This window comes from Theobroma cacao, chromosome 2 (genome assembly GCF_000208745.1).
Source record: "Theobroma cacao cultivar B97-61/B2 chromosome 2, Criollo_cocoa_genome_V2, whole genome shotgun sequence".
NCBI classification, from domain to species: domain Eukaryota; kingdom Viridiplantae; phylum Streptophyta; class Magnoliopsida; order Malvales; family Malvaceae; genus Theobroma; species Theobroma cacao.
The window spans coordinates 5,989,627-6,014,120 of record NC_030851.1 but is presented as its reverse complement, the minus strand read 5'-3'; the positions used below and the strand labels follow the sequence as shown (position 1 = coordinate 6,014,120).

The 24,494-nt window shown below is 35.6% G+C and overlaps 4 protein-coding genes across 5 annotated transcripts; 3 read left to right on the top strand and 1 right to left on the bottom strand.

The window, feature by feature from the left end:
• On the top strand, window positions 335–13,600 carry LOC18608117 (pre-mRNA-processing protein 40A). 2 transcript variants are annotated; one of them, XM_018115938.1, is made up of 29 exons: window positions 335–514; window positions 1,875–1,937; window positions 2,692–2,760; window positions 2,867–3,196; window positions 3,292–3,486; window positions 3,660–3,736; window positions 4,206–4,275; window positions 7,054–7,106; window positions 7,190–7,247; window positions 7,342–7,691; window positions 7,779–7,851; window positions 7,942–8,037; window positions 8,126–8,194; window positions 8,285–8,362; window positions 8,521–8,607; window positions 8,714–8,748; window positions 8,870–8,975; window positions 9,425–9,505; window positions 9,580–9,672; window positions 9,771–9,824; window positions 9,910–10,026; window positions 10,130–10,228; window positions 10,969–11,016; window positions 11,094–11,186; window positions 11,545–11,652; window positions 11,810–11,883; window positions 12,307–12,409; window positions 12,894–13,187; window positions 13,273–13,600. In XM_018115938.1, the coding sequence occupies exons 2-29, from the start codon at window positions 1,905–1,907 to the stop codon at window positions 13,405–13,407; spliced, it is 3,078 nt and encodes a 1,025-aa protein (XP_017971427.1). In that variant the 5' UTR covers window positions 335–514; window positions 1,875–1,904; the 3' UTR covers window positions 13,408–13,600. The 2 variants fall into 2 exon arrangements, with proteins under 2 accessions (XP_017971427.1, XP_007042685.2); XM_007042623.2 differs by having other exon boundaries at window positions 1,867–1,937.
• Window positions 14,143–16,505, bottom strand: LOC18608116. The gene is made up of 3 exons (XM_007042622.2): window positions 15,287–16,505; window positions 15,001–15,091; window positions 14,143–14,924 (listed from the first exon to the last, which is right to left on the bottom strand). Exons 1-3 carry the CDS (start codon window positions 15,950–15,952, stop codon window positions 14,416–14,418), a joined length of 1,266 nt encoding a protein of 421 aa, XP_007042684.2. The 5' UTR covers window positions 15,953–16,505; the 3' UTR covers window positions 14,143–14,415.
• On the top strand, window positions 20,277–20,979 carry LOC18608115 (phytosulfokines). The gene is made up of 2 exons (XM_018115089.1): window positions 20,277–20,461; window positions 20,622–20,979. The coding sequence occupies exons 1-2, from the start codon at window positions 20,330–20,332 to the stop codon at window positions 20,745–20,747; spliced, it is 258 nt and encodes an 85-aa protein (XP_017970578.1). The 5' UTR covers window positions 20,277–20,329; the 3' UTR covers window positions 20,748–20,979.
• On the top strand, window positions 23,698–24,471 carry LOC108660989 (thymocyte nuclear protein 1). Its single transcript, XM_018116479.1, has one exon. The coding sequence runs from the start codon at window positions 23,734–23,736 to the stop codon at window positions 24,217–24,219; it is 486 nt and encodes a 161-aa protein (XP_017971968.1). The 5' UTR covers window positions 23,698–23,733; the 3' UTR covers window positions 24,220–24,471.

The following is a 24,494-nucleotide window of genomic DNA, read 5'->3' as shown; positions in this document are numbered from 1 at the left end:
TGGAGTTTTTTATTGTCATCCAGTTTGCGACTCGGTGACTCATTAGACGCGTGGCATCTCCAGCTCGAAACAGGTAATTTACCTAAGTACTCTAGTCCAATTTGTTTCTACAGAGTCAACAGCGTTATCTCAAAGGACGTGAACGTAATTTTAACAATTGTTTCAATAACTGTGTTAAAAAAAAAAAACACGGTAAAAAAAAAAGAGGAGAGGGGTATTTTCGGAATATGGACGACTAACAAGGTCGGTTACAATTTTGCAAGCGCGACGCAAATATACCAATGTATATATATTTGTTTTTCTTTATATATTCTTTTCTGTTTCATCACAATTCTATGCAAATAAAATAAAGAATAACAAACAAAGAACGGGCGGATTCCTTTTGGGTCTCACACTTCCTTCCTTTCATCTCACGCGCCTCTTTCAAATACTCTATACTACTACTTCTATTCTCTCTCTTTCTCTCTCTCTCCCTCTATCTCCGGCTCTCTCCATCACTCCCCAATGCTAAAAAGTATGTTTTTTCTTTTTTTTTAATGTGTTTTCAGCCGCCCATTTCGATTTACAGACTGCAATTTGATACATGTGATTTTGAGCAAAAAAATTTTGATACATGTGACTTTTGAATTAGTTTAATCATTAGGGCTACTAATGTTGTTTTTATTTTTTATTTTTGGAGGCTTGACATGCAAATAAATTTGAGTTTTTGGGGTAATGGGAATTTGGGGGGTTTTGTTTTGATTGAATTATTGGGTCAAACCTAAGGAAATGGCTGCATTTACCACATTCTGGTGATTGTTTCATTTTTCTAGCCAATGACTCAAAAATTGATCTTTCCATTGTTTCTTTGTATTTGGGTGCATGAAACTGACTGAGGCATGTGTGTGTATGGCTATTTGTTTGCAGATTTTTTTTGAATTTTTTATTCATAGAATTAATGGATGCCCAAATTTGGAATTGATGTTTCTGTGGTGTTAGGGTTAATCTTTGGGTTTAATTACGTGTGTCTGGTTTTTAGTATTTTTGGCAGTGCTTTGTTGTTTTGTTCATTTAATTAGGCTCTTGATCAATTCAATTAGCTGCCAAGAGAAAAGATGAATTGGAAAGTTAGAGTTTCTGAGACATGCATGTACAGGGTGGACAACTCTATAATAGTTGTGCTTTTTAATTATGTCTTGCTACCGAGTGAGACATGCATGTTTAATTACCTTTATAAGATTGAAGTGCTTTTTAAGGGTTTTTATGTGTTTCTCCGCATTGCCTTTTGTTATTGTTATAAGCGTTCTGTTAAGAACCATTGCGTGGGGCCTTCAGAGTTACAGTCACCTTAGGATAAATACTTAGCTCTATTAACTGCTGATAAGAATGACAAAGAAATGGTAGTAGAAGTGTCAAAAACTCACCAAACGGTAGGGTTAAACTGTCTCACTCTTATAAAATATCCCATTGCATCATCATTAGAGTTATGACGGAAATATTATCTTATTTAACAGCTGGCGAGAGGGTAATGCGGAGCACATAGTGCTTTGCATCTTAACTGCATGGTAGAGCCATCATTTTGTTGTTTTAAGTTTTTACATGGCAACCTCATCAGTTTATGATTGATATCTTTTTTTCTTCTTGTTTGTCATTGGACCGTGTGGAATTTGTAGAAGTTGCTCAATCATATTTGCCTATTGTGATGAAGTTTCTCAGTTTCATTATTTTCATAATTTTTTTGACAATGCATGGTTTTTGGCCTTAATTGCTATTATTTTGCAAATTCTCTTCCGCTCTACATGCTGCTAAAAGAAAAGAAAAAAAAAGAAGAAACTTATTCAACTCTCCTTTCATGGGGGCTTCTAACTTGATAATGATGGTTATTAGTTTTGTAGTTGTTCTTGGAGGCTCAACAGATTGCTGAGATGGCAAATAACCCCCAATTTTCAGGTGTACAGGTAATGTGATTAAAACAATGTTTTTCCTAATAGAGGTTGGTGTGGATGTTCTTAAGAAATAAGATTTTTTCCCTCAATAGTCCTTGAAGGTGTATGATGCTTGCAAGTTCTTTCATTCTTTTTCTTTTCTATTTATTTATTTTTCGAGGATCATGCGTTGTACATAGTTTCAACATCAAAAGTATAATGCATCAAACGTAATGTAGTTACTAACTTACTGCTTTAGGTGTATATCTGGCACTTACACTCATGTCTCAAGTTAAGGCCTTCACTGGGCTTATGTGTGTATGTTTTTTCTCATATTGTCATTTATTTACTTACTTGATTGTTGGTTTTCTCATGAAAGTTTATAGGACTTTTTATCTTATATATTGCTCAAAGGACAATAGAATCGTTTTGTTAATGAGTTTCATATATTATGTTAGTTTAGGTAGAAAATATTTGCATGATATTAAATAGCCATATGTTCCCTTATGACTGAATTAACCGGGTTTGTTTCTTTCCCTCTCAATGGAAAGAATTCTTGAATCTTTATGGTTGGAAAAGTAAACTATTCCATAGCAAAAATTAGTTTAACCATATATATTTTTTTTATGTTTTTTAGTTTTCTCTTTATGTTAATTTTCCAATTATGTTAATTTTTTGGAATTTTTAGTTTCATGCTTAATCTCATCAAAGGACTAAATCATTTGACCCATATTCATGACTTATTTTGACAAATAGCGTGCTAATTGCTTGTTTTTACCGTTATTAGCCTCATCCGCCTCCTTTAGTTGGCTCGATGGATCCTCCTCGAAATTTTCCTCCACCTATGTCTGCTCAGGTAATAACTTCTTTTTTTCAGGTCTTCTGTAATGTCTACGTTGTATTATCCGACACAATCTATCTACCTAAACTATTTTTCAATTATATGTTTATATATTATGCAGTTCCGACCTGTTGTCCCATCACAGCAGCCACAACAGTTTGTTCCAGTAGCTCCTCAACCGTTTCAACCTGTTGCCAGAGGAGTTACTGTGATGAATTCTGGGTTTTCTCCTCAAACTCAGCAACCCCAATTTCCTCAAGTAATGCAGCAGTTACCAGCAAGACCAGTCCAACCAGGCCATATTCCCCCTGCAGCACTGGGAATTTCATTGCCAACTGCTCAGCCACATTGTCATGTCAGTCCAGGGGCATCACTGCCTCAACCTAATATTCAAACTCCAAATAACTACGTGTCTGGGGGCCCAGCATCACACCTCTCTTCGTCGTATCCTGTAAGTGATTCAGAACCTTTTGTGCTTAGTAGTTAGTGCTACAGTTGTTTTGTCAGATCTTTATACCTTGCTTTTCTATATTCTTGTGTTTGCAGTTTGCATCATCTTCTTATGGTCAGGCTCCAGTGTCTCATAATGCAATGGCTCAATATCAACCCATGCCACAATTGCAGGCACCGAGTGTTTCAGTTGGAGGCCATGTGGGTATCCATGTGAGCCAGAGTTCTTCTTCTGTTATACCTGTGCAGCAAATTGTTGAACAGCCATCTGTTTCCACAGCTACCGTACCAGTAAGGACATTCATCTGCCTCCTCCTTTTGCTACATATCTCCACTCAGCACACTGTTTCCCTTCCTGTACATCTTGTGCTATTTTATTATTGAAATTTATTAATTTTTGCTATTGAGAGTGCGAGCACTTGGTGCAAGTATCACATTGAGTTTGCAATTTTATAAAATTTCAGGCACCTAGCATTCAGCCAAAGCCCACTGAGGAGGCTTCAACTGATTGGATAGAGCATACTTCTGCTAATGGAAGAAGGTATGTAATACTCATAGGTGTGTGCTGCTGGTAGCTAAGGGTTTAAGGCTGGTATTTTTGCAGTAGTCAAAGATGGCTCTTCTTGCTATATTTTAAGGGTTGGTTTGTGAGAATTTGGTGGGAATAATATGTCCTGTGACCCTAGCTGACATGACAGCAGAAATACTCATCTCACCTTTTTTGTGCTATATGTAATGGAGTTTGGAGACTTTTGAATGTCCATGGATAAGATAGTTTCAGAGTACAGGCTTATTGTTATGTCTTGGGTCAATTGATACAACTTAAAATTCCTAGATGTTTCTGTTAACATATTGCAATGTTCATCATAGAATTATACCAGTGAATTTGTCTTACTTGGTATCCTCCAGAGCCATTGAGATGAATGTGGCAGTTAGATGCCATCTATTGGGCACTTTGCATGCTTTATCTTTGTATTTATTTAACCATGGATCCTTTATGTCTTATGCAGATATTATTACAATAAGAAGACACGGCAATCTAGTTGGGAAAAGCCGTTGGAATTGATGACACCAATTGAGGTGAGTTATGCTAGTGATGTTATTTTCATGGTCTCTGGCTTTGTACTTAAATTATTAAATTGTGTTAGATGTGTTGCCCTTTGAGTTTTATAGGTTCCAGCCATAGTCAGCATGTTCTATGCATGATAAGAAAATTAATCCTGGTCTGATGTAGAAAACATATTCCATTAGCTTGCTTCTAAAGGTAGAAGTCGAATTTGTAGGCACTTATGATTTATGGCTCCTTAGTCCTCAGTTCTCTGATCTTCTATTCACTGTTTTTGTGAGACTAGTAGATGGACTGTCAAATCTTTGTGTTTGGGGTAATTGACTTTTGAAGAAGCTCTCTTCCATGTCACATAGCTTTTAATGGAGGAAATTAAAGCTTGCATGGAGCATTTTTTCCTTCTGTCATTACCTGTATGAGTGTAATTTACTTGATTTTTTTTACTTTGCTTATTTTATGATCGAGCCTTTAAAATGTAGGGTTTTTATTTTGTTGGATCTGTACCTTGTTGAAAGGTTCACTCTTTTGCTTGTTCACTCATTAGTTTTCTCACTCTCTTCTCTCTCTTCAATTATGCATAGTAATTAGTTATTCTGCCATTTTGTCCTGAGGAAAGATTTAATAAGTTTAACCAGTACATCCCGATGAGGCAGCAACAAAAGTTAATCTTTACATGATTGTTGCTTCAGTTTTTGGACAACTTGCTAGAAATTTCGTTGAGAATGATTTTGAATTTCAAATATGATTGTAATTCACTGTGGTGCTTGTGTATTTTCATATATTTTCCTTTGTGCAATCCTACTCATTTACAACTTCCCCACTTCCGAGGCATTCTATTTTGGGTGAGTACTTAAAAAGGTATTTTGTTACTTATATTTTGCCGGTATCAATGCATGTTAAGTTATATAAGTCGAATGGCATATTCTTTAATGCTTATTTATTGTTATATCTTTAAATGCCTCGTGTGACTTCCATAGCTTTAAAGGTGCTTACAGGTACATGCTGTGCTACTCTATTGAGAGGTAGGATAAGCTGTGGGTCTTTGCTGCTTGCTCTACCTACTTTATAGCATGAATGTTAGTAATTCTGTCATTCAGTTTCTTTTGTAGATTGTTTCATTCTATTGCTGGATTTTTATGTTAATTCTTTGGTGGGTGCATTGTTTGCCATTTTTGACTCTAAAATCTGCAATGCCCTTCACTCCTAAGTTTGTGATGCCATTTCTTTTTGGTTGGGAGGGGGTTGTAAAATCTGAGAAACATGCATGGCCTGTAAGAACATTTTTATCTTAGTCCTTTAAAATTTAAATTTTAGAAGGTTAGAAATGAGGTGCTTTAGTTAATATGCCCATGGTTCTGCTTCTGAAGGGGCAGACTTGTCTTTTTCTTCCTTTTTTGTCTAAATTTTCATCGAATAAAAATAAATTGTTTGGAAGGTAGAGAAAATGGCTTTAAGCTTGTTATCTTAAATGACAACTTTTTTTCTAACTATTGCTCCTAATGGAGAATTTCCTTTCATTGGGAGGATTTCTGAAGAACATTTTGTGGTTAGTCATCTTTGCTTCGATAAATTTCCTCAAAGATTCCATCAATCTTGAACCCCATGAAATTTGATAACCAAAGATGCATTTAAACCAGATGGATGGATTTATGGAAGTGCCCAAAACTGATGGTGATTGTGGGTTAATTGGGTACTGAATCCTTTGCCTTGACCCAAGAATCAAATAGGTGCTAAAAGAAGAGGACTTTTTTCCCTTTCAGAAATTTATATTTGGCTTTTGTGCTTGTTTTTCCTTGTTATTTTGGGTTTAAATGAAACGAGAGAAGATTTGCATAATTTTTAAACTGAAGCACTGCCTATTGCACCATTTGGATAAGATGAGGATTATCAAGCTTGGACAGGTTGTCAGCCAATTTGGTCAGCGCTATTGTTCTGTGTTACATGGACTCGAGATAGGGTGTCAGACACGGGTACATCGTGTTTTGACAACTTTTTACGCTAATTTTGAGGATGCAAGTGTCATACCCTTATGAATAGTGAAGTGTCCATGAGGTGTTGGACATGGGTATGTTATGGTAAGTGAAGAGTCCGTGTCACATAACAATCGGCAATGCTAGTTTTATACACTTCTCTTTTTCTTTGCTGCTTCTCTAATGGTGGTTCATGCTTCTAGCTTTTGATGTATTCTTTACATTCGTTTTGACTTTTGTGTTTTAGTTGTTACCTTTTGCAACTATAGTGGATATAGATACATTGTTTATATTTGTAGACATGCATACTCTTAAAATTTGCTGCACAAACCCAAAAAATGAGAAGGTGGTCAGGGAGATGGGAAGGGCGAAGAACAGAATGGTCTTCATTGTGGTTAATTGTGTCTTCTTTTTTGTCACTGTAGAATAATATTGCTCATCATTTATGAGATGTGAGCTTTTGGTTTTGTTGAAACTTCTTTTACTTATTTGTTTGCTAACCAAATCCTGTCAATGAGTGGTTTCTATGCATAAAACTTGTAAAGAGTGGTAATAGTATAATCTTTTTACTTATTTTCACCTTTGTAAAATTTTTAATATTGTCTTTAAAAGTTAAAGTGTTAAAAATATATGGATTGTTAAATCATTTTGTTTGCTTTTTGGCGGAGTTCTGGCCTGTTAGTATTAGGGCCTGGAATGGACTCCTCTGAGATTTCTCCCTCTTTGTTTTTTTGAACTTTTTTTCCTCCTTTCAATAGAATTGGGTTGGTTTTCCCTAACGAAGTAGAGTTTCTACTTACTTTCCTCTTATGTGCATGACAGAGGGCAGATGCATCAACTAACTGGAAGGAATTTATGAGTCCCGATGGAAGAAAGTGTGTAATTTGAATAATTTCTTTTAAGCTTCTGTAAATTTGTTGGTATTCTATGATCAGATCCTTTTATTGAACATCTGCAGGTATTACCACAACAAGGTTACAAATCAATCAACATGGTCAATCCCTGAGGAGCTGAAGGTTTTCTCCCATCACCTGTGAACTTATTATTCCTTTGATTTCTTATCGTGGTTCCTTACCTTCTCTTTTTTCCATTGGTATTTTAACGTTCAAGTTGGCTCGTGAACAAGTAGAGATGGCATCTGCCAAAGGAACTCAGTCGGAAGTTTCTTCTCATATTCCACCTCCTGCACCTCCTGCAGTTAAAGCATCATCGGGTGCTGATACACCACCTACAATAATTCAAGGAGCTGCCTCAAGTCCAGTTCCTGTGGCACCAGTTCTTGCTACTAGTGATGTAAAACCTGTGGTCGTTTCTGCATCAGCTTTACCTGTTGGAGCTTCTTCGACAGTGACCAATGTCGATGTGGTTCGGACAGCTGCGGATACCATTACATCATCTGCTGCTATTTCAGAAAGTCCTGAAGCTTCTATCGCAGTGGTCAATGCTGTTACAGCACCAATGTATTGTTATCATATCTGGTTTTGAGTGATTTTATTGTAGCTTTGGTTTGCCCTTTTTGAATACATTTCTGATCTTTCATTGTGTAGGAATAATATCAGCAAAGTTTCTTCTATGGATATGCTTAGTACTGCTGAAGGATTTTCAGCACAAAATGCAGATGTATGCAATGGATTTATTTATCTTTCTTTCTTGCAATAACTTCTGTATATGCTTAACTGGCAAGATGATAAGTGATGTACTGTTTCACAGGAAACTGTAAAAGATGTGGTAGTGAGTGAGAAAATTAACAATGCATTGGAAGAGAAAGCAATTGATCAAGATCCTTTGACTTATGCCAGCAAGCAAGTATGTACCAGGATTTTCCATATCCCACTGTTAATGTTAATTTGTGCAGTGCCTAACACCAATTTTTCAAAATTATTTTCTCTTTTAGGAGGCTAAAAATGCATTTAAAGTTCTATTGGAGTGTGCAAATGTTGGTTCTGACTGGTCATGGGATCAGGTAATTCAATAGGTAGTTTGAATTATGTCTTACTTCAATTTTTTTCTCACATTTCTGAAAATAATCTGATATTGATATTGATTATAATAGGCCATGAGAGTAATAATTAATGACAAAAGATATGGTGCACTGAGAACACTTGGAGAGCGGAAACAAGCTTTTAATGAGGTAGATCCTTGCTCTGTTTTCACTTTTATTTGAACCCATAATCAGCATGCACGTAGCTTGATAGGTTTCGAATTGTGTTAAGTGACAATTTGTGTTGTTCACCATGTTTCATGGGGATTATTTATTGTTATCATAAATTTTTTCCCCATTTTTTTTAGTTTTTGGGTCAAAAGAAAAAACAAGAGGCTGAGGAAAGGCGCATTAAACAGAAAAAGGCTCGGGAAGAATATAAAACAATGCTAGAAGTAAGTTAAGTTATTTACTGCTCTAGAGAGTAGAGATTCTATAATCTCAATTCACTAGATTTAAATTTTTTATTACTCTCTTGTGATTATTGTGGGCCTTGTACAGGAGTGCTCGGAGCTGACATCATCCACAAGATGGAGGTTTGCGTTCTCTTTATCCCTACATAGCATTGACAGTTGTTCTGGTTTAGATCTTATACTATATCATGGACATTGCATAGTAAGTGGTCTTTACTAATTGAGTCTTTGCACTATCATTCAGCAAAGCAGTTGCTATGTTTGAAGATGATGAACGGTATAAAGCTGTTGAACGGGAGAAAGATAGAAAAGATATTTTTGAGAATTACATCGATGAACTCAGGCAAAAGGTATATTTCGGCCCCTCAATTCATCCATTTAAGCTGCTGTGTTTGTAGAACATATACATACATGCCCCTCACTACCTTCTTTTCACATATCAGTCTGACAAAACAACTACGTTATATATACACAAATATGCTTGAATATTTGTGTTCACGTCCATCACAAGTTTGTTTGTCTTCTTCCATCTGGAACCCAAATATCAATTTTATATTGTTCTGTCAACCTTTATAAGTGCATTATCATCTGTAAATTCTGTATGTCTACAAAATATAATCCCAAAACTGTCTTTATTTGTATTCAGATATTGTGAGCTTATTTGATAAAATGTCCTTATTATATATGCTAAGTCAAAATCTCATAGGAATGAAGTGTTGCACTAGTTGCAGAGACCATGGTTAAAAGATTTTGTCGCATATCCATGATTTTCATTTTCTTGAATTTGTTTATTGGGCAGGAACGAGTGAAGGCACAGGAGCAGCGCAAGCGGAATATAGTGGAGTACAGGCAATTTTTGGAATCTTGTGACTTCATTAAGGTACCTTTTAGCAAATTTCAAGTTTTGCATTTGTGGTTGATATTGAGCTTTATGGTATTACTATTACTTTGTAGGCAAATAGCCAGTGGCGTAAACTTCAGGACCGCTTGGAGACTGACGAAAGGTGCTCACGTCTTGAAAAAATCGACCGCTTGGAAATATTTCAGGTAGCATTCTTCATTTGACTTTCAATAGGATTTGTGATTTCTACTGTATTTGCAATTTCTATGTGCATTTTGTGTCTAATTTTAAGAGGGTTTTATAGGAATATTTAAGGGATTTAGAGAAGGAAGAAGAGGAGCAGAGGAAGATACAGAAGGTGACCTCAATTATATACTTTACCCATTTTGATTGGTATCTGGATTTTGGGATTATGGTCTGATCTGAATCTTTTATCAAAATAGGAAGAACTGAGAAAGGCAGAGCGTAAAAATCGTGATGAGTTCCGCAAGTTGATGGAAGGACATGTTGCTGCAGGCACTCTTACTGCGAAAACTCACTGGCGTGATTATTGCATGATGGTTAGCAAGCAAGTTTGTTTTGGTCATGGGGAGAAAAGTGCACAAGCTAGCTATTTCATATATTATCTTGCTTTCTGATATGTCTAATGGATTTTGTTTTCAGGTTAAAGAATCACCCCCCTTTATGGCAGTTGCATCCAACACCTCAGGTTCAACTCCAAAAGATTTGTTTGAAGATGTAGCCGAGGAGCTTCAGAAACAGGTAAATCTTTATCTTTCTATTCAGGTTAATTTCTCTAGTTTACCCTGAAGTTACTAAAATATGTAGTAAATCATTGGCTTTCTTTGGTCTTTCCTGGACTGAAGATCCTGGGTTTGTATGCTTTGGTGTTTATAAGTATATGTTATTTTACATTCAATCTCAACAAAAATTCATGTCTATTACTAGATTTAGTATTCTCTGGTTTTCTTTGCTTACTATGTTAATTTCTTTAACTGGGTATCATTAATGCCATGTTTGTATGTGGTATTCTAGAGCAGAATTTGACCCAAAAGAGGTCTGAATTCAATTTCAGAAAGTATTTTGGTTGCATGGTAAACAATTTAAGAATATTCTCAGAAATTATGGCCCTAATTTCTTTGTTCAAAATTCCACTTAAGGGTTCTTAAGATACTATAAATCTCAAAATACAGTTGAAACTCATAAAATAAACTAAAAACATCAAACATCTAACTGGTCAGAAATAACCATGTTGCTAACTAGTCACTTTGGTTTATACATTTTTAGCTCTTTTTGTTTGGTGCATGGAATGTGGATTCAGTGCTTAGGTTCAGCTACTGTTCATGTTAGGACAATAAGACATGCAGGGATGGGTATTTTTGAAAGAAACTGTACCTAGTACCTAACAATTGTTTCTGTGGCTGTTTTGGTAATCATGGTTACTTTCATTGAGCAAATGAATAGTGCTCATAATAACTTGCCTACTTATTTTTAATTTACAGTATCATGATGATAAAGCTCGAGTTAAGGATGCAGTGAAGTTGAGAAAGGTATGGCAATGCAATCCAGTGGTTTTTCCTTAAATGCCCTTAACATTTTTCGTATCTAATATCTGGTAAGTTTTTAGATTTCTTTGGCATCAACTTGGACACTTGAAGACTTGAAGGTTGCCATTGCAGAGGATATTAGCTCTCCACCTATATCAGATGTTAATTTGAAGGTATATACATGTTTTTAACAGTTCTTGTTTTCTTTTGAATGCCAGAGTGGTTTGCTAGGGCATGCAGTTGGAATTTTGGGCTGCTCCAAAATTTTTTTATTGTTAATGAATATATATGTTGCTCAGACTTGGGTGCAGTGTCGGGTGAGTATGTGTCCAAGTATCTGACATTCCAGTTGCTTGGAATTGACAACACATAGATATAACTGCCAAGGGTCTGAAAATAGGATATGGTGCGGAGATTTATTGTCCAAAATATGGCATTAAGATGTTTAATTGTTATGTGACATCAATTGATTTTAAGATGTGAGACAACTAGCTAAGTATTTAATTGAATATATGATATCCACCTTTGCAGCTAGTTTTTGAGGAGTTGCTTCAAAGGGTCAGGGAGAAGGAGGAGAAAGAAGCTAAGAAACGTAAACATCTCGCCGATGACTTTTATGATTTATTACGTTCTATAAAGGTGAGGCAGGCTATTTCCTTAAAATTTTTATTCAATAGTTAAATAGTTAGGAAACCTTTTTTTTTTATTCCATCTATTTGATCTTAGCATTTTTGTAGAATAGTTGAGTAGTTTGGAATTTTTTTTTCAATCTATCTGATTGATGAACCTGTTGCAGGAAGATGAAAAAATTACTTCATCTTCAACATGGGAGGATTGCAAATATCATTTTGAAAGTAGTCAGGAGTTCAGGTACTTGCTGGTTTGATTGGATTGGGATAGTTTTAGGTTATACATTTATTATGCTGCAATATTTTTGATAACTAATAATTGTTCATTATATCAAATCATTTTTCCTAGTATTTTCTACAAGATTCCTTTTCTTAATGTTGACGAAGTTTTCATTAATTGGGAAGGCTTAGAGTTATTTGTGGTCCTGGATATACTGATATGGACCACTGATAGTTGTGACTTTTGTTCTTTGTCTGTCTATGCTTCTTTTTTATGGTTGTTCTGATGTGATTTCTATGAAATTGAAGACTGACTTTGAAGAAATAATAACCAAGTATCTTTACCTGAAATTGTGCATCTAACTTCCTAGTTTCTTGATACCATTGTATATATTTTTTAGCAAATATTGCTTACATGAAACTTATTTGTTGAATGCTTGTGTAGTTCCATTGGGGATGAAGGCTTCTGCAAGGGGATATTTGAGGAATACATAACAGAGTTGAAAGAAGAGGCAAAAGAGAAGGAACGAAGACGAAAGGAAGACAAGGTATTAGATCAATTTCACTCATGTAAATGCATACCATTTCTGCACTTAAAATATGAGCATTCATTTTCTTGTTGTGAAATAAGCTTAAGTCCGTGCTTTAGTTTTCTTTTGAATTTCAATTAGCATTAAGCTGTGACTTGTCATTAGTCTATTCTTTGCATGTGCTCGAGGGTAGTGTTACTCTTTAAAGTAACTATATGCGCACAAAAATTTTTGCAGATGAACTTCTTGGGTGATGTTTGTTACCAGAAAATTCTTAGCAAACTGCATAAATCATTTACTATATCCTTGTTGCCCCAAATCTAATATCCTTTTTTTGTGGAGGGTGCTTCCTTATCCCGTGTAAAGTGTCTGGACTTTGATTAGCTGACTGTCCCATCTCTGATCAATGCTGTTTGGAAGTGTGTAAAAAAGAGTGTATAATGACATTCTTTTCTTAGAATTGTGGACGTGAAGTTGATTTATTTTTTCTTTTATTTTGCAGGCAAAGAAGGAAAAGGAGAGAGAGGATAGAGAGAGAAGGAAGGCAAAGCATGGAAGGGAAAAAGAGAGAGGGCATGAAAGAGAAAAAGAGGAACACTTGAGGGAGGGACCTTTGGAAGGAAATGTTGATATGGCTGAAATTCATGATGACAATGAAAATAAAAGATCAGGAAAAGATGATGATAAGAAACATCGGAAGCGGCATCAAAGTTCTGTGGATAATTTGAATGAAAGTGAAAAAGAGCGGACTAAGAATTCCCACAGGCATGGTAGTGATCGCAAAAAATCGAAAAGGGTATGATATTTATTTCCATTTGTTTGTTTGAAATGGTTCCAACTGTGTGTTTAGAACACTTGATCAATGATCATTACTGCTGCAGCATGCATCTACTCCTGAATCAGATAGTGAAAACAGGCATAAAAGACATAAGAGAGAACATCGGAATGGTTCACGTAGAAATGTTGATCACGAGGAGCTTGAAGATGGGGAATTTGGTGAGAGGGAAAGTCGGTAGTTATATTATCCTACAAATTTATAGTTCCATTCAGTTGTCAGCATGTTTAATGTACTTCAGCAACAGAAGGTAGCCTGTTTTTTTACCTATCTACATATTTTGATAGGGCAATGTTGTATCAGTATCATAATTTATTTTTGGTTTATTGATTACAAAAAGTTAACAGATAGTGATTTCTTTTAGTTTTTCATAATTGTTTTCATCAACTACCTGGAATTTTCTTGTTCAAGTGATGACCATGGAATAATTAAAAGGATTGGTAACGGTTTGTTGTGACAGAAACTAGCAGTTTCTAGAAGATAAAATGATATGTTCATTTGTTTGCAAGGCGGGGAAGTAAGCAATGGTTTCAGCCTTTCAAGGTTTTAGTAATTGGTTACCATCCAGTGATGGGATGTTTCAAGCAAAAATTTAAAGCTTGGTTGTGTTATTGGGATTGTCATGCAACCTAAATTTTAGTAATTGGATACAGATTTTGGCATTATCTGTTAATTCTTCCTTTTTCTTTGCAAATTAATGATAGCAAATGGTGTAAGCTTCTGAAGTCTGTAACAGTCGCTAAGTGCAGCTAGCATCGTCCCATTAGCTATCAAATTTGTAGGTCAGTTCTGATTCTATCTTCCTTGAATTCTTGATTATCAATGTCATCTGTATTATTTTCACTGTACAGAAATAGTGCATGGTATATTTCTTTAGCTAATAGCACCCAACACCCCCCAAAAAATAAACCAAAAAAAAAAAAGAGAAAAAAATTTATGCTTTTAAATTATGTATTTGTTCTCCTGTTTGCTTCCCTTTGTTTGTTTTGTCGATATGTAAATCTGTTTATTATTCTCCTTTTTCCTGTAAACTTGCATGCTCTTTGTGTTCCTTTCGGTGTCTGGTTTAACTTTACAAGGGGAAGTGCACACATATAGCCATTTATCTTTGTAGCAGAATAATGATTCGGTTTAAAGAAATGGAATTGGGCATAGACTGCGCCTGTTGCGCTTGAGTAGCTCATCCATTTTACTGCCGGAGTAAGTAAATTATTTCCTCAATGATCTCATCCATGATAGTATCCCCTAACTCGAAGCCTATCTTTCTCTGCATTTGCCTGGAATAATTCCATTCTTCTAATGTGTTAGAGAAATCCATACTTGAGTCTCTAGAGTATTTCGTGCATGAGTAGATTTGCTCTGCTTTGATCGGGTTTCCCACCCCAATGAACCAGTGAATGTAGTTATACTTGTTTCTGACATTCTTCCTATCACTGTTCTGGATGGGTTCCCGTTCCCCTGTGAGGTTGAACAAAGGCTTCCTTCTATTCACAAGCTCTTTGCTTCTCCGGTGCTGAGGAGAGCAAGGTTCGATTATCTCCTTTGATTCTTTGAACCCAATGAGGCTGTATCTCTCAATTAGTGATTTTCCTAGCCACTTCCAGGGAAAAGTTGTAAACATGAAGTTTCCTCCAGCATTTTCGGTCAGAGTGGAACTCCTACTTGATAGGCTTTCTTGTCTTGTTATGATGTGATGCACTGTTTCCATGAGAAGCACAGGGTCAAACTCTAGAAAGCAAATAGATTAAAAATAAAAAGAGAAAAAGATACTAACCTTTGTCGGATGATAATGTATTTAACATTGACATAAGGTTGAGGTGCTTCTCTTGAGTGCATGTCCTTTGACAGGTTTTATCTGTAAGAGTCTGCAAGCAATGTGAGTTGACGCTAGATAAAAAGAGCTTACGCTTTCTTAAAACAAGAAAAAACAGACCGAGTTGCTTCTTATATCTCTCATGCATTGGGGTTTGTCTCTCTAGCTGTCTGTGTTTAACACTGCGAGTAGCTGAGCTTTTTGCTGTAGGTTTTTTGACAAAAAGCTAAAATAGATGTTTCAGTACCTTTTGTTGTTCCACATAACCAACATTTGAGGCTTGAGAAGTTCTGCAATGTTTCAAAGGCAGAGGTTCCTCTTCAGGAGCGCAGCTGGGAAAGGCGCCAAATGGAGTTAGAGCCTTCACCTCGGTAAAACCATTTGTTTCTGCAGTCTGAAATTCATCTTGGTGGGCTTTATCACTGCGACAAGAAGGCTCCTGGATGTCATTAGAGGAAACAAGTTTGTACAGTATCGACTTGACGATCCTTGTGGAGATTAAAACCATTTTCTTGTTCAAGTTGTAACTGCGTGGTCTGCTCAGGTTCTTAAATAAATTGATCTGGCAGCAACCATTTCGACCATTAGAGCTCAAGCATTTCACCAAATACCCTCTTTCAGAAAGGTATATGCTCAAAGTAAAAGGCTCTTGTTGCTCTTGGAGATGCTCCTTGAGCTGTTTTGCGGTTGTTGACTTAATTGCACGAGAAGCCATTGAAGTTGCAAAATTCAGTGGAGAGGAGAGAGTGAGTAGGGGGAGGGGAGTGGACGGATAGAGTGCAAAATTGATGATTGGAACAGACAGGGAATGTCTGTCAGTGTTGGATGAAAAAGGAGAACCTATTGCAAACAGAGAGAAAGAGAAGATAAGAGAAATGAGCTTTTGGTTTTTGTTGGAGTGAAAGGCAAGCATATAGGCGCCAAGGCAATCATTTATTCCCCACTGGGGACAACTGGAATTTTCAAACAAAGGCAATCTTCTTGTTGATTGATGACCCCCCCATTATAATTTTAAAAGCATATGAATATAGTTAAGAGGCATACTAGAATACTATGCATTAATATTCTTTAATTTATTTAACTGGATGTTTAGACATTTATGAAGGGCAATGTTGTTGTTAGTTGTGATTGATGACTCAATCTGAGCAATATTCTTATTTGATTGACGACATCTAGTTAGTACTTACTAAACCAAACCCTGAGGTCTTGTGTGTTTTTTTTTTTTATATTTTAGGCTGATTTCAATATGGTTCTCATCATGTGGGTAGGTCCCAGTAGAAGAGTAGCTTGTTTCTTTGGGCAAAGTAGGTGCCAGACATCGAGCTGGGAGGCAAATTTTGGAATGAAATTCAATGTTTCCATGACAATGCTCATTGCAGCGCAGCAGGAAACTGCCAAGGATGCTGATTCTGCCTGCACCATTGCACTTCGTTCTTCCGCCTGAAAATATAGCGAAGTTCATTGAATACATGTATGATTTAAATTCAACAAAGTGATTGTCTTAGTACATCTTGTGTTGCATGTTTTGCACTTATTATAAATCATTATTCATAATTGCAATACCCTTGAATTGTTACCTTAGTTGCTATGCTTCCAAGCAGTGGCTGTCGTCCAGGACTTAGTCTTTGTGCACTCTTAAGAGTTCACTCTAGTCTCGGCGCATCCAATTATCATATGTTTTCCTTTTCATTTTTCTAAGTGTCGTTTTTGTTCCATTCCAAACAATATATAGCCCTATATTATAGGACTTGCTTGGCCGAAACGTAAGAATTACATTGATTGTGGTGTCAGAAGGGCTTAACAGGTTAAGCTAAAAATTCTATATGTTGATGGTTTTGATCAGATCTTGAACTTAATTAATTATTGAGTTTTGTGTGTGTGTGTATATATATAATCAGTTCAGAGAGTAGGTTTTGCATTGGTTATTTGGTTGGCTAGTTATATGTTGAACCCTGGTGAGGTTCCTCAACCTCTCCGAATGGTATCTGACAATATATATATATTGGCAGGGCTAGTTAGGAGGGTGAAGCTTAGTAGTGGCCATGAACATTGAACCAGTTGATCATCAGGTTGGCCAAAACAGGAAGCAAGCGACAAGTGGTGTAGAGATTGGAGCCATATATATGAAACTCATACTTTTACCAAGTCTTGAGAGAGAGATCAGAGGTGAGAGGTCCAGACTCAACTTTCCATTCTATATATATGTATAAGTGAGTACAAGTTTACAATGTAACTATTTATGTGGCTAAACACATAAAGACTTTCCAAGTTCGAATCTCCATTTTCCAATTTAATTAATTATAAGAAAATGAAACGAAAAAACAATAGTGATCACACATCCAACAATGTTTTTTAAATATCAACTTTGCATGAACAAACTAAGATGGCATGCAACAGGGTAACCTCAACGGCACGTTTGTTGCTGTGAGATGGTGAGATGACAATGACCAGCTGCACACAGTTGTCCTTGCAAAGAAGAAACTCGTGTAGATTAAACAGTGGACTTGGATAGTGAACTAACTTTACCCGTAAAGTTGCCATGTCCAACCAAAGCTCACTGCACAACCTTCTCCCTTCACCAATTGTCATGCTTAGATTCTTACTTTTCTCTTTTATACTTTCATTTATTTATAAACGCTAGCCGTCCACCCCCCAACCCACCCTCTACCTTTAATTAATGTGCAAAATCTTTTTAATTTAATTTATTGCGTCTTCTTTTTATTTTTATTACTATTTTTGTTGGGAACATATAATTAATATATATCCATTCGTTGTTGCTTTGAGGGGGCTAATGTTGAAAATTTTACTCATTCAAATGGAGAACATGATTGATTATTACTTATGAGCTGAACCGTCATCATTCTTGAAGGACCCCATTTGCCATTGGTTTGCTGCCATAAACATGACCTTGACCAAATTGGACCACTCACTCATCCATTTGGCATGCCCTAAGAGCATGCCATAAGTCATCATAATTTTGCATTACAAGTTTTGCTCCCTGAATTTGATGCACCTCATTATGCCTTTTCTTCATATTTAATTTGCCAAGGTCTAGGAGAAATATATATAGTAATTTTCATGATTTTGTGACAATATTTCATTTTTTGTATAGTATTATAATTAGGCTAATTTTTGGGTTTGGGTTGTTGGTCTATATTTCAGAATGCAGATATATATGATCATTAATTTTACTAATTTTTTTTTTTAAAAAAGGGGCTAGTTAACAACATTTTAGGACCACATAACTTAGTCTTATTTATTGTTGAGATTCTAATTTCATCCCAAAATCAATGGCTGTTGGTATAATTATAAGTTATAACTTAAACCAAGGATTAAGATGGATGATCAGTATATGAATAGAGTCAAACTCCTATTCTTAAAATCCTAGTATCCTTTTGCCCTCTAAAACAGTTAGCATCCCTACATCCTTCACATGTGTAATCATAATTACGCACGGTAGATGTTTGATTACATGGTAATCATAATATGGCGAGGCGTTGACGATGCCAAAGCACGTTAAACAAAATCATGTTTCTAAAGCTGCCACATTTTTTTTTTTTTTTTTTTTTTTTTTTAATAAATCACGTGGTCAAGCTTTAATTAGGTATAAATCCAATTCATATTACGAATTTAAATTCAACCAAAGTAAAACTGCCCCCTCTAAGAAATTCTAGAGCATAAAAATAGACAAATCAGGAAGAGAATTTTGGAGTATCGTAAGAAGAAGAAAAGAGCGGCTATAGGTTTAATTCCAACCCATAACGTCTGACTTGACGTACGAAGTGTGGAGAAGAAAAGAGAGGAAAATTTCACTTTCTAGAACTTTGGGCAAATTTTGAGTCAATTACCGGTGGTTCCTACAGTTTTGGGCTCATATCATTTTAGTCCCTATAATTTAAAAATTAACTCATTGATTCCTAAACCTTCAGCATTATAACAAAATCAATCTTTTTATCAGTATTTTCGTTAAGTGACATGTATCTAACACATGTAAGCTCGTTTGTACATTGCCTATTTTTTTGAAATTTTTTTATTTAATTTAATTTAAAAATTTTATATTATAAAAGAAAAGTAAAGAATATTTATTAAAAATATAAAATATAAAACTTATTTATTTTAAATTATATTTTTTCGTTTTGTTCTTTAATATTTTAATTTTATATCTGTATTTTTTTTCTTTCTTCTCTTTTTCTCTCTCTCTTCACTATTGATTAAAGATCAGTTAGTGATGGTAAAAGACTGTATTTAGCTTCAATAGTGGTCACAAAGTTGGTTGAGCCAAATACGACCCTCTACCATTGTCAACCGACCTTTGGTCGATGGAAGAGAGAGAGCAAGAGGAAGAGAGAAAAAAGAAAATAAAAATGAAAAGTAAAAAAATGAAATGTAAAATCCATGTAATTACTCTTCTACACATCATATTACACGTATTTGGTATGCATAGGAATATCAATGAGTCAATCTACTCATGAGCTACTCATATTGGACTTGAAGAATACTCTAATTCAATTGCTTTTTATCAAGCCGAATTAAAGTTTTGTAACAGTCTACCTGAGTGGCTCGCAAGCTTTTGAATTTTTTAATATTGTATATATATAAATGTAATAAAATATTTATTTATATATTTTAAAATTTTATTTGAGTTTTTATATCAAATTCAAGCCCAAGTTCCAATAGAGTTTTGAAATTTTTTTATAAATTAATGATAATCGAGTCTAATTAAGTCGAATCCAAATAGCTTAATTAAATTTCAAGTTGATCTTGAGCATAAAAATGTAAAGCTCAATCGAGTTCAGTTTCAAGGTTTTTAATCAAGTTGAGCTCAAGTTTGACATTGGATCAACTCCGCTTGACTTGTCTCGACTCGATTATATCCTTAATCATGTGTTAAACATGTGTTACAAGTTGGTACCTAACGTTAGACTTTAAAATATTAATAAAAAAAATCATTTTGTTACACCATCAAAAGTATAAAGACCAACAAGATACTTTTTAAATTACAGAGACCAAAATGATATTTAACTCAAAGTTTAGGGACTACAGAAGTAATTTACGCATAAAATTTTCAAAGATACATAAATTGAAAAAAGAGAAGGTCCTACATTTTTCTGGATTAATTTATTTATCAAGTACAGGTGAGAATCTTCTACCATAATTACCCATTTGCCCTTCAATCTTTATTTTATTGTTTGCCCTTACATCTTGACAATGTGTATAAATTGACCCCTGCACAGTCGTTTGCTATCCATGTTTCTGGCCATCCTCGCCAACTCTCTAGAAAGCCAAAAAAATGTCTTCCAAGGTCAGCGCCTTTTGCATGATCGTGTTCCTCCTCCTCTTCACATTATCTTGTGCCGCTGCCGCCCGCCCCGAACCTGCTGCTTATTCAGATCATGCTACTCCAATCAAAACTCAACATCTGGTACGTATGGAACTTCCTCTGTTTTGAAACAGAATTTCCTCTCCTAACTCTGTTTATATTGATCATTAACAAGCTGATGGTTGGAACGAGTATCCGTTAAGAGGGTGGGTCTTCTATAAGTTTAATTCTTTTTCTGATGATTTGTTTGTGAACTTTTCAGGATGTTGAAGCAGAGAAGGTTCAGGTGGAGGACAGCTGCGAGGGAATTGAGGAAGAAGAGTGCTTGATGAGGAGAACACTTGCAGCTCACATTGATTACATCTACACCCAGAAGAGCAAGCCTTGACCTGTCGATGTTGTCATACATAGTTACTTTCTTATAGTTTATTCATAATTTGTGTGGTTCTTTTATCAGGTTCAGATAACTTTTCAACTTCAGGGAGGTTTTGTGGATAAATACCGTTTTGATTCTTCTATTCATGTAGGAGAATTTTTCTGGTTGTTTAAACCAGTGTAATATATGGCATAGATACTAGTGAAATTTCTATTATATGTTTCAATAATTTTATTTCCAAACATTGCCAGAGATTTGGGCATCAGCTTAATATTCAATATATGGCACAGTGGGTGTGCTAAATTATGCTAAATTAATGTAAATTAGAAAGTGAAAGGCAAAAGAAGTCAAGAAGAAAATATAAAAGGGCAGAAACCCCCTTTTCCCAATAGGGATATCAAGGAAATTAGCCATTTCTTTTGCCTGAAGAGATCAAGTCATAACCCACTTATCGACATGAATATTCAACACTAGAGAAAAGGAATAATTTATGCTATGAAGCATTCATTGTTGTTTGGACAATCTTCTTGCAGATTCTTTATGCATTCCTGTTCTAATTGGACTAAGGTTTTCTTTTGATGAAATTAATCGGATTAGTAAATTGAAAGCTTATAGGTTTTGTGCATATATTAGCTAATAGCATAATGGCTCAAATGCATCTTCATGAAACGGTGAAATTGAAGCCAATCCTTCTCTAATTAGCATAAAAAATTGTTACTTGTCAATGAGCAAGACAAATAAAATATTGAAAAAGGTTTCTTCGTTCACGAATGTGTAAGCATTTTCTTTGTTATTCAAATATCCCCTTGATGGTAACATCTTCTAGACTTCAACTGTTGTACCAGGGAAAATGTTTTCTTAAGAAAAAGAAAAAAAAGAAAGAAATGGCTGACTTTTCAATTTTCACAACGAATCCCTTTGTTATTTTCTTCATCTAGCTTCACCTATTGCACTTGATTCATTCTTCTCCGCAATTTCATTGATCCCATTTTCCAAAACATTGTTCATGTATGAAGAAACAAGGCTTCCTCAATAATGTGTGCATAAAATCCGGTAAAAAAAGAGGCATAAAACCTGGTCTAGAACCAATACATTAATTCACATTGTTAACATTGATAATTTCTTCATTGTTAGTTTGCAGATAAAAACAAGGATTAAATAATTAACCAGGCAATGTAAAATTATAATTGGCAAGCAGCATTAATGATCGTACACTTTGGAAATGCCATGAAGGATTAAGACCCATTTGTCTTTTAGTTTTGGTGCAAGACATTATCTTTGCCATAATTAATTTTTTCATGATTCAAAGCACAGCAATATGTGGCTTCAAAGGGCTCCACAAAAACTAAGACTGTTTCTGTATGTTTATTATCACTAAGTGTGAACGCACGTATGACCGTTGCAGTTAAATCTTCTTTCATTGACCAAATTAATGCATTCATAAATACACTTGATGTTTGGGACAGGGTCCTTTTGCAAGCACCCATTCACATGCCAGCCTTTGTTTCATGGCTCTCTCTTTTTGGGTTGAAAATGAAGGCAGGTTTGATATCAATGGAGAGTACTGCCATCAAACTGAGACTTCGCTGCTCCAACCATAGCCACAAGTGCTTTCAAAACTTTCTATGACAATTCACTACCGAAATTAATGTGGAATTGGGACATGGCATGATAATGTGGCTGGTAGTTCTAGCCATTACTGGCTAGTACAAGCTTCGATCTCAAATATTACTCTAATATGGCAATAATTAAACACATGACGGTCACATTCTTTCACATATAAAAATTAACATATTTTATGAATAAAATGTTGATGATACAATTTAGAAAAGAAACGATAATATAACAACTAAAATTTGATCATATGGTTATTATTTTCTTTTCTTTTCTTTTGAATACATATGAAAACCCATGAAGAGAGATAAATTTCTTTCATCTCATAAAGACCATGCATTTCCTTTCTTAGAATGTGCTATTATGATAAATACGACTTTGAGAGGATTATTGAAACTTGCTTAATCTTTTATTGGAGTGTAACTTGAATAATCAAATTAACCATTCAAATTCATTCATTTGACTACTATGCTTGTGTCATTGGCTTCTTGACCTTGTAAAAATTTCAAACAGCGAAGTCCAGAAAAAGTTCAAGAACGGTATTAGCGTGGTTAAGAATAGTGTGCAAACATCATTAATCATCTTATATAAATGAGAAACACCACCAATCCAAATACGAATGGACTAAAAAAAAAATAAAATAAATGGCACTTGGAATTTTTTTTACCACAAGTGGGAATGTGTTCCTTGATCAGGTTGAATGTCCTTTCATTTGTGGATTCTCATGCTATAACATTATGATGACAATGAAGCAGCCATAGCCCAATTTGCCATGATGGTGATGCCATGATATTTGACTAGGGAAAAGAGTGGTTGTCTCTTGGTTGGCCATTACTCCACTACTTGCCATTTTCTTCCTTCTTCTAGCATATATCTATTACAGGTAGTGTCCATCTCATTTCTCATGGATTTGGTTGACAATTAACATTAGGTGATCCGTGATCCCCATGCCGTACCTTATAAGCTGCTTCATCTACTAATTAATTTATCAAGCGTCACATTCTCGTCTGGTTTTGACATTTTTGTTGGCAGTTTTTTCCCTCTAAGTTGGTTTTTAATTAAAATAATTCGAAGTGGAACTTAATTTCTTACCTTCTCTTCATTTACCACTTGAGCCAAACTACACTCTGCAAATCCAAACTTTGTTCGCAGATAGAAATACTTGAGGGCGTGATCAGGAAAAGGTCATCTTTGGGGCAATTGGCCCATGTGTGAAAACTATAGAACAATGTTGCTTTGGGCTTTCGCTCATTTCTTTTAGGTACTTGCAGTGTTGCACTGTACCAATGGGCCGAACAAAGCACTTACGGAGCCGAGTGCTTCCGCCAATAAATCTTTCCATGCTATAAAGCAAAACCCACAAAGAAACAGAAAAAATCCAAAAATGGGGAAAATGGTGAAAGGAAAGCAATACTGGCTGCTGAAGACAGAACCTGGAGAGTGGTCGTGGGAAGACCAAGCAGCAAACGGAGGTGTAACCAAATGGGATGGTGTCAAGAACAAGCAAGCCCAGAAACACCTCAAGTCCATGAAAGAGGGCGATCTCTGTTTCTTCTACCACTCGGGCGCCAGTGCTCGCTGCGTGGTGGGCGTGGTCAGCGTGGTGAAGGAATGGTACTCAGAGAGCGGTGATAAAAACAGTGAGGTGGTGGTGGATGTGAAAGCGGTTGGGGAGATGAGGAGGCGAGTGGACTTAAAGGACATGAAACAGGATGGGGAGTTGAAAGGGTTTGTGATGTTTAGACAGCCGAGGTTGTCGGTTATGCCGGTGCCTGAGGAGGTTTGGAAGAGGATTTGTGAACTGGGAAATGGGTTTGAAGGGGATGGCATTGGCAACGATGGTGGTGATGAGGAGGAGGATTTGGGTTAGTTTAGGCTATGGGTTAAGGGGCGTAGAAATCAAGAATGTGGGTCTTTTTGGTAAAAAGAAAAGATGAAATGGTAGCAGTGTGGGAATTGCTAGTATATTTGTAAGATGCCCCTTTTGTTTGTATGTATTTTGTCTAAGGAAAAAAAGGGTGCTTAATTAGAATTTTGCTACCATGTTTTATTTACTGGTGAAGAAATTAAATATGTTGTTCTATATGCTCTTTTGTATGTGATGGAGTATTTTGGTTTTATAGTATTAGAATTCATACCCTTGTT

Coding starts and splice junctions, on each gene's coding strand:
- LOC18608117 (XM_018115938.1), top strand. CDS start 1,905: ATGGCAAATAACCCCCAATTTTCAGGTGTACAG. Junction 7,248..7,341: donor CAATCCCTGAGGAGCTGAAG/GTTTTCTCCCAT, acceptor TTAACGTTCAAG/TTGGCTCGTGAACAAGTAGA. Junction 7,692..7,778: donor AATGCTGTTACAGCACCAAT/GTATTGTTATCA, acceptor TTCATTGTGTAG/GAATAATATCAGCAAAGTTT.
- LOC18608116 (XM_007042622.2), bottom strand. CDS start 15,952: ATGCTTGCCTTTCACTCCAACAAAAACCAAAAGCTCATTTCTCTTATC. Junction 15,092..15,286: donor GTTATGTGGAACAACAAAAG/GTACTGAAACAT, acceptor CATTGCTTGCAG/ACTCTTACAGATAAAACCTG. Junction 14,925..15,000: donor TACATTATCATCCGACAAAG/GTTAGTATCTTT, acceptor TCATGGAAACAG/TGCATCACATCATAACAAGA.
- LOC18608115 (XM_018115089.1), top strand. CDS start 20,330: ATGTCTTCCAAGGTCAGCGCCTTTTGCATGATCGTGTTCCTCCTCCTC. Junction 20,462..20,621: donor CAATCAAAACTCAACATCTG/GTACGTATGGAA, acceptor TGAACTTTTCAG/GATGTTGAAGCAGAGAAGGT.
- LOC108660989 (XM_018116479.1), top strand. CDS start 23,734: ATGGGGAAAATGGTGAAAGGAAAGCAATACTGGCTGCTGAAGACAGAA.